Source organism: Octodon degus, unplaced genomic scaffold (genome assembly GCF_000260255.1).
Source record: "Octodon degus isolate 3935 unplaced genomic scaffold, OctDeg1.0 scaffold00004, whole genome shotgun sequence".
NCBI classification, from domain to species: domain Eukaryota; kingdom Metazoa; phylum Chordata; class Mammalia; order Rodentia; family Octodontidae; genus Octodon; species Octodon degus.
In genome coordinates, this window is record NW_004524580.1 from 26,977,772 (window position 1) to 26,986,924 (window position 9,153).

The 9,153-nt window shown below is 44.4% G+C and overlaps 1 protein-coding gene across 1 annotated transcript in view; it reads left to right on the forward strand.

Annotated features, from left to right (window-relative positions):
- The first annotated feature begins 2,820 nt into the window (after window positions 1–2,820).
- Window positions 2,821–9,153, forward strand: part of Tmpo (thymopoietin) — a 40,743-nt gene continuing 34,410 nt past the window's right edge. Inside the window, exon 1 of the mRNA XM_004623913.2 lies at window positions 2,821–2,849. Coding sequence (XP_004623970.1) covers window positions 2,821–2,849 — 29 coding nt within the window. The remainder of the gene's footprint in view (window positions 2,850–9,153) is intronic.

Below are 9,153 nucleotides of genomic sequence, written 5' to 3' on the forward strand. Positions count from 1 at the left end.
TTTCCTTCCTTCATTTTGGGTGTTGAGTATTTGCCCCAGCAATGAGAGAAGCGTAACTGAGACACAGCTAAAATAGAGGTGGGGCCCAGCAAGGCACCTGGCCTCTGACACAAGCTCTGGGACAAGGGTCTTGGCTGGCCCCTGACTGCCCTCTCCCATCTGCAGGATATGGGCTGGTGGTTCTGTGCTTTGAGGTCTCCATTGGCCGAGAGTTTTCCCTCGGGAGTGGCCCATCTTCATATAAGCTGGATGTTACCCTCTGTCAGAGGAACAGCAGGCAAAACTTTTCCCTTTCTGTAGGCTGTCCCTTCACTCTTCCTTCATTGTGAAGGACTGACCTGCTACTGCCTGTGGCCCTGAGAGAATTCTTGTGGACAGCAGAAGAAATGCGAGGCTCCCTGGGAGAAAAGAGTAAAGAGAGAAAAGTGACTTCCCACATCTGCGGTGCTGATTGCTGGCTTTTCATACCAGTGCCTGAGGCTGGCACCAAGGGAACGGAACAGTCTCTCCTTAGTCTGGGGGCAGGATCCTGGCAACCTGGTAGGCCATGGCTGTGGCCTTGTGTGCCTGTTGCCTGCATCTCGTCATGTGGGCGATGACCAGACTGGAGGAGTTGCAGAGAAGGGTGATTGTTTATTACCAATGTGATTGCACTGTAAGGGCCAGGCTCATGGGTTCCCAACCCAAGCATACTCCCACAGAGCTCCCAGTCTCCGGCACTCTACCTCATTTTGGTGGAACCAGGGATTGAACTCCGTGAGCCCGGGACTTCGCTGTTGCTGAGGATGGCGGTAGTACTTTTGAGGGGAGCTCTGGTTCTTACCTTTAGCATTGCTGTCTGGCTCCAGTGCGGATCCCTCAGCTGGCTGGCACAGGTCCTTCATCCCGCTGACACAGACTTTCTAGCTTCACTACTGTCCTTTGGGCCTTCCCAGTGCAGATCCATGAAGCAGGTCTGCAGGAGACATTGTCATGGGCTCTAAGCCTCCAGTGGGACTCACTGGGGCACTGTGATGGGCTCTCGGTCTTTGGCTGGACTCATGCAGCACATTACCTGGGGGTCCAGGCCCTCAGCTGGAGTCTTTGGTCTTCAGTGTGTGGACAGATCTCCTGCAGTCTTTGTATATGATTCTTTGGGTGATTCATTATAAAATAATCTATAAAATGTGTCCTGTATTGTATTGTTCCCCTTGCAAAACCCCAGACTACAACATATAGTTGTAAGGAGGAGACAGCAAAGCCTGTGGAACTGCAAGGTGGAAGACAAAGTGAGCAAAGAGGTCTCTGGCCCTTTCCTTTTTTTTGGGGGGGGGGCTTACCTTTTTAATGCACTTTTTTTTTTTTTTTTTTTTTTTTTGCAAAACCAGGGATTGAACTCAGGCCTTTGCGCTTGCCAGGGAAGCGCTTATTCTACTGAGCCATCTCCCCAGCCCCTGGCACCCAAAACTAAGGAAGGAAAATTTAATTTAGCTCAGTTAGTGGAGGTTTCAGTTGATACTTGGCTAGCTCCAAGGCAGAGCGGCACACGGCAGAGGGCAGTAGCTCATGGAGGCGGAGAAGAGCAACACTGCAAGAGCCAAAAGGAGGAGTGACACGGCCAGAGCCAAAAGGGAGGAGCAGTTCTCGCTGCCTGTGTTGTACCCAAGCTGTCCACCCCAGGGCAGGTGCAGCATTCACACCCATAATCCCAGCAGGAATGGATCACGAGGTCTAGAAGCCTGCCTCAATGACTGCATGAGACTTAGGGGGACAACTAGACACAAACCGAAACAGCTGCCATCACTTTATTTCTACTGGCATGATGTGACCGCTGGAACTGGGTCTGGGATGGTCGTCCTGTGGTTACGTCTCTAGGAACCAAGAGACCGATCCAACAAGCTGGGCTGTTAGAAAGTCGTCCGGACTGCCCGCCTGTGTGCAGAGTCCAGAATGGAGCCGTGTGTTACTGGGTGATGGGATTACCTCGGTGGCTCTTTTTTCTCATTTGTGACAAAAGTTGGCAAAGCAATTCTTGTCTCCTGTTCTCCTCTACAGTATTTCTGAACATATTGTTCTTTTCTCACCCCGCTCCCCGTCCCCAATTTTCAGCTTCTGGAAAAGAGATAGAAGTGGAAGTGGGGCTGGGGAGATGGCTCAGTAGAATAAGTGCTTCCCTGGCAAGCACAAAGGTCTGAGTTCAATCCCCGGTTATGCAAAAAAAAAAAAAAAGAAGTGGAAGTGGAGGCTGGCAGACTCTGTCATCCCCTGCTCCCAATGAGGACGCTGCCATAGCACCTGTCCCTGATGTGGGCTCAGGGCAGGGTCTTGCCCACATTTCTCTGGGGACAGTTTTTAATGCTCTGATGCTTCTGTCTTCCTGTTAGATCATGTACCCGGATTCCCTCCTGCTCTCTCTGTAGTCTTGGGTTATAGAATAATCCAATAAAGAATCACATGGCTCCAGGGAAACTAGTAGGATGGATGTACCAGTGAGAGCTCAGCAGACTAAGAGCTTGCTTAGGCAAGCATAGCTACCAGGGTTCAATTCCTGGCACCGCATGCAATGCCTCCCCCACCCCTGTCACACCTAGCCACCGAGTCTGGGCGTGGTAGGGCACACCTGTAATTCCAGCGCTGGGGAGGCTAAAAACAGGAGGATCACAAGTCCTAGCTGCATAGTGAGACCCTGTGCCAAATACATAAAAAAAAAAAAAAAAGCAGCAGTGGGGGTGCATAAGCCTCTGGTCAAGAAAATGAAATTCTTCTTTTGTCGTACTGGAAAGGTCACGGTAATGCACGCCTGCGGTCCAGCACTCAAGAAGCCGAGGCAGAAGGAGCGTCATGAGTGTAAAGCCAGTCAGGGCTGCACGGTGAGTTCAAGGCCAGCCTGGGCTCCACACTGGAGCCCCGTCTAAAAAACAAAAACAAGAAAAAGAAAGAACCAGTCATTGTTGGACTTTTTAGTATTGTTGGAATGTCTTTGTGGATGCTTTTCTTTCTGAACCAAAAAAAGAAAAAACAAAAAAAACTAATGCCATAAAAGTATCTATTATTTGCTCCCATTCTTGCCCATACTCTCATGTTTTTGTTGTTTTGTTCTGTTTGCGATACTGGTGATCAAACTTGCAAACCAGTGACCTTGCACTTGCCCGGCAGGCACTTAGGCAGCTGAGCTATACCCCCCCCCCCCCGCTTTGTTTTAAAATGAAGAAAAAAAAAATACATCATCTTTTGTACAAAAACACTTACTGGGGCTGGAGAGATGGCTCAGTGGTCTAAAGCACCTACTTGAAACAAGCTTGGCAAAGCACAAGGACCAATCCTCCAGCACCACATGCCAGCCAGCCCCGCCCCCTGGTGGGCTGAGCTGGCCACACACACACACACACAATAAATAAATGTAATAAATAAAAATAAATAAATATTTAAAAAAAAAAAACACTTACTGATTAAAAACGAAACAAAAAATGGAATTCTGTTCACCCTAGCGTTTCTCTTCCAGGGCATCTTAGTCAAAGAGTGAACAGCATCATGCTGTAGTGATGCCTGTGCACAGCGTTTATAGCGGCGCAGCTCACAACAGTGTCTCGGTTGCTTTTCTGGACCCAAAACTCAAAATTAAGGGAGGAAAGGCTTATGTCAGACTCACAGTGATGCTCCTGTCTCAGCCTCCCCCGGTGCTGGGATTAGAGGCCTGCGCCACCACACCCGGTTTTGGTGGCTTACCCCAAGTAGGGTCAGCATGGCATGTAGTACTATTGCAGGCGGCCAAATCAGATAGAAATATTATAGGCAGTCAGGCAGGGCCAGGCCCTCGAAGGAGACAACACAGACGACAAGATACCTTACAACTGTGGGAGGGACAGATGCTCCTGCTATAAGCCAGACCTAAAGACCAAAGATCAAACAAATGCTGACCTCCCTAAAGATTAGCATAAGGGATTGATCTTCACCTTGAGGGGCCAGGGAGATGGCTTAGTGGAATAAGCACTTCCCTGGCAAGTGCAAGGGCCTGGGTTCAATCACCAGTTCTGAAAAAAAAAAAAAAAAAAAGAAGCCAGGAAGAGTCCTTATCTGATAGTTACCAGATAAAGTCCTGTTCTACATTCATGCCCACTTGCTGCTTGCTATGTGAGTCCCTTCCCCATTTGTTCCTGGACTTAATCAATTTTACCTGAGCAATGGTGCTTTAATCCCATTGGTTGACCATAATTTTGTCCCACTCCACATACACCTAATCAAGTTCCCATGTTCCCCACCTTAGCCCCACATGGTTTTACTCTATAAAAGTCCCTGGAAGAGAAAGCTTCCTGGGGACTACGCACTCGGGCCCCCCTTCTGTCCCTCTCTTGGACAGGAGCCTTCTTTCCCTCAATAAATATATTGTGCTCATAACCTCCGTTTGTTCCTAAAATTCGTTCTTCAGTTTTAGAGAGCACAAACTCATCCAGGTCAGGTCGGGAGATCATTTTTCCCCTGTATCCTTTGGAGGTTCCCTGTATCATTTGGAGGTCACCTACCCGAGATCAGTTTTTTCCCTATGTCAGTACCAGGGTTTGAACCTGGGTCTTTCAGCTTGCCAGACATTCACTTAGAGGGCTAAGCAATGTTTACCAAGTGAAGACCCTGGCCTCCTACTGAGTTCCTCAGTTAAACTTCTAAACTTCTCAAGTTGTCACAATGTATCAACCATTACCATCCGCCCCTTGACAACTTAGTAGCCAAACGTTTCTTTACACTGGTCTCCAGATACCAACATATGGATATTCTTACTTCACACCTTGAACATTGTAACACAGATTTAACAACCTTTAAGAACTAGTATTAAGTCTATCAGCAGTACATGCCCTTAGAACCCAGCCCCAAAGACTCAGGCACACCCCTTTATGCGAAGCCCCAAAGACTCAGGCACACCCCTTTATGCGAAGGCATTTAGTCTATCTGCAGGAGTTGCCAGAGTCCTACAGTCTCAGCATTGCCCCAAAGTCCCAAGTGCCAAGTCTCCTCCAAGATTTAAGGCAAACGCTTAGCAGTGAGCCCCTAAATGAAAACAAAGTTAAACACTTCCAACATTTAGTGGCATGGTTTTTCTTATACAAGAAAGGCAAAGCATAAAAAAAGAGCAGAAGGGCTTATTCTACTGAGATAGCTCAGTAGAATAAGCACTTGCCTGGCAATTGCAAAGGCCTGAGTTTAAAAAAAAAAAAGGCAGAATGAATGATACATAATAAGAAATGGGAAATAGATTTTTTTTTTTTTTTTTTGTGGTACTGGGGATTGAACTCAGGACCCTGCACTTACCAGGCAGGCTCTTATTCTATTAAACTATCTCCCCAGCCCAGGAAATAGATTTTTTGTAAATAGTAAGAGGACCCAGATAAAGGGAAGACCCTATACTATTCCAAGGGATTAAGATTTTAGATTTTTTTTTAAATTTAGATTTAATCCTGGGGCCAGTGAGGTAGCTCAGTGGTCTAAAGCGCCTGCTTAGGCAAGCTCAGGCAAGCACACAGGGACCACAGTTCAATCCCCGACACCACAAGCCACGCCAGCCCCACACCCAGGGTGGGCTGAGCTGGCCAAATAAATAAATAAATAAATAAATAAAATAAAAACTAAAAAAAGAAAAATCTGCACACACAAAAGATGAAAACTTACAAGACAAGGCTCAGAAGTAAAGACTAGGGGCTGGGGAGATGGCTCAGTAGAATAAGCGCTTCCCTGGCAAGCACAAAGGCCTGAGTTCAATCCCCAGTTCTGCAAAAAAAAAAAAAAAAAGTAAAGACTATACTATTCAATAAAGCAAAAATTAAAAAAAAAAAATAGATTTTATCCTGAGGACAACACAGTTATGATTTACAACTGTGACAAAAATCAGATCTGGCTTTGCAAAGAATATACTTTTAAATGGCCTTGTGCTGTTAGATATATCACAAGCTAGAAATGCAAATATGTGTTTAGATCCTGCTCCGATCTACACACTGACAAACTTTCGAGAATGAGGTCCAGCCACACACCATCCAATTGTCTTTCGTGCAAGTAAAGTTTGAAAGTCCCTGGTCTATAAAGTAGGGAAAACAATGATGGTCCTACTTGCCTCACAGGGTAAAAGGATCAAATGTGACAAAGTACATCACAACTATTTCTAAGCTATAAAGCGGTTTATGTTCATGACACTACGAATGACATTATGAACTCTTTTTTTGTTTTGTTTTTTGGTGGAACCGGGGATTGAACTCAGGTCCTTGCGCTTGCCAGGGAAGCGCTTTTTCCACTGAGCCATCTCCCCGGCCCCTTATGAACTCTGTTATTGATCTAAAATTTTCACTTCACAGATGCCAGCTTATTTCCCAGGGCTGGTCACTTTTGCTTTCTTAGAATGGTCCATCTGCTCATTTGCTATGACTTTGACCTAAAATATGACTTTTCAATTTAACACAACCTACCGAAACCTTATAGGAATGATGTGCAGATAGACGCAATAGAATAGATGGATCCATGTCTAAATTTCAAGTCTTGGCATGTCATAGCTCTGTGGCTTTGTTCTGTGTCACTAAAAAATTTCCAGCGTGTCATTGATTCTTTCAAGGGGATTTACCCACCAGTAGAGAATATTTTGTGCATCTGTTTCACCTGGCTAATAATCTGACCTTCCCTTGAGATTATTTTGAATCAATTATCTACAGTATGTACTCTTGATGAGTTATAAAATAGAGCCTTTGGCTATGCAAAACTGAAAGATGAATGTGGACTTTTTTTTTTTTTTTTTTACAGAACCGGGGATTGAACTCAGATCCTTGTATTTGCCAAGCAAACACTTATCCTACTGAGCCATCTCCCCAGCCCCTGAATGTTGACTTCTAATGAGCTGAGAGGTTTCCCAATTTCTCATTCTTTTTTTTTTTTTTTTTTTTCATTGATGTATTTGGTACAGGGATTTCTCAATTTTTCACACTAAAAAGAAAAGTATTTATGGTTATACATTCAGATGTGTTCACAGAAGAAATCTTGGAAAATACTGAAAAACAAAGAGAAAATGAACAATCACCTGTGCCCCACTACCCAGTAGAAACTACTACAAATATTTTGGCTTATATAGTTTCCTAGTTTTCTTTGTATATATAGTGCAAATATATATACATTCACTACACAAAACTGAATTATTGGGGTTTTTCTGTTTTGTCTTTTTGAGATAGGGTCTCACTCTACAGTTCAGGCAGGACTTTTTTTTTTTTCTTTGTATTTAGGACAGGGTGTACAGGGTCTCACTGCATAGATTGGACTCCTACCTAGTGATTCAGGCAGGACTCTGATCTCCCTTTGTACCCCAGGTTGCAGGCCTCAACCTCACAGTGATCCCCCTGCCTCAGCCTCCTGAGTGTTAGGATTACAGGCATGTGCCACCATGCCCACTTCCTGCTTTTTCTTTCACAGTATGTAGTAAACATTTTCTTATTATTCTTAATGTCAAAATCATGAATGCTATGGTCCTGTCATATTTCATCAGATAGGAACATCCTACTGAGCTATTTGGCCGGCCCTTCTGCTTAATTTAGAAAATTTCACAGGAAAATGAATTTTTTTAAGCCTTGCAAAAAACACACACACAAAAATAAAGCCTTGCTATTCTGACTTGGCTCAGAAGGTTCTATAAGGATTGTCAATGCATAAGAAATACAATCAAAAGAATCAAGTCTTTGAAGATAGAAAGTTAGGAAGCAAAAGAAAGAAAAAGAAAGGTAGAATCCAGAGTATCATAAGTGAATGAATGATTGAATGAATAATTCAATCAATAATTATTCATTCAATCATTCACTTGCAGTACTGGGCGCTAACTCTCTAAATTCCCAGGTTGGGCTCCATCTTGAGATTCTCCTGACTTGGCCTCCCATGCTGCCAGAATTACAATTATGTGCCCTTGTGAACAACATGCTTCCTACAGGACAAATATACTGAAAAAAAGAGACACCAGAGAAAAAGAGCCAGGTTTGGCAGTCTGAGGTGGAAGAACTCCCACTAAATGGATCTATGTCCCCAAGCATGGGGCCAGATCCTGCAGGAAACAGTGACACGGAGTACAGGAATGCAATCAACGTGACGGCAGAGGCGAGGCTGTGGATGAATGAGGCTGGAGGACCGGAAGGCTTCACCAGCTGGCAATGCATCCATCCATGGGGATCACAAGTTCAATACCAGCCTGGACAATCTAGTGACTTAGTGAGAATCTGGCTCAAAAAATATAAAGTAAAATTAAGTAAAGGATATATCTCAGAAGGTTGGAGGTTTAATCCTTAATACTGGAAAACAACAACAAAAAACCACAACTTTTACAAGGAGTTGATGGGGTTAATGGGGTGAAAGTCATACTTAGTTAAGACAGAGTACAATAAATTAGCTGGAAATAAAGACCAGTAGCTGTTGGGTATAGTTGTAATACCAGCCACTTGGGAAGCCGAGACAGGAGGATCACAGATTGAAGGCTAGCCTGAAGAATTTAGCAAGATCCTGTCTCAGACTCTTAAGGTTGAGGCAGGAGAGATCCCAACTCTGAGTCCAGCCTGGAGAATCTTGTGATTTAGTGAGACCCTTTCTCAAACATAAATAAAGAAAAGGGCTGGGAATGTAGCTCAGTGTGAAAGTCCTGGGTTCAATCCCCAAGACCACAAATATTTTATTTTTGTATTTTAAGGAAGGGTTTACAGGGTGTTCAGGGTTTCACTACTAGATCGGACTTGTAGTGATGCGCCTGTTTACAGCCTCCCAAGAGCTGGGATTACAGGTGTGCACCACCACGCCCAGTCTCAACTGCCCTCTAGGGCGCCCCGGGGGTGGGGTCAGCACCCGCTTGCAGGCTCTTTAATCCACTGAGCTATTTGGCTGGCCCTCACAAACAAATATTTTAAAATTTTAAAATAAAACAACTTTTGAGGTTGAAGACAGATGAAGAACACCTGTAATCTTTGCTATTTCGGAGACTGAGGCAGAAGAAACAAAAGTTTCAGGCCAGCCTGAGCAATTTAGTGAGATTTCAATTTTTTTTTTTTTTTTAAAGAGTGCTGAGGATACATGTAGCTTAGTGATACAGTATTTGCCCAGCATTAATGAGGCCCTGGCTTCAACCCCAAGTGTACCACAACTGCAGATTCAACAGGTGAATTTCTAAAAAAAAAAAAA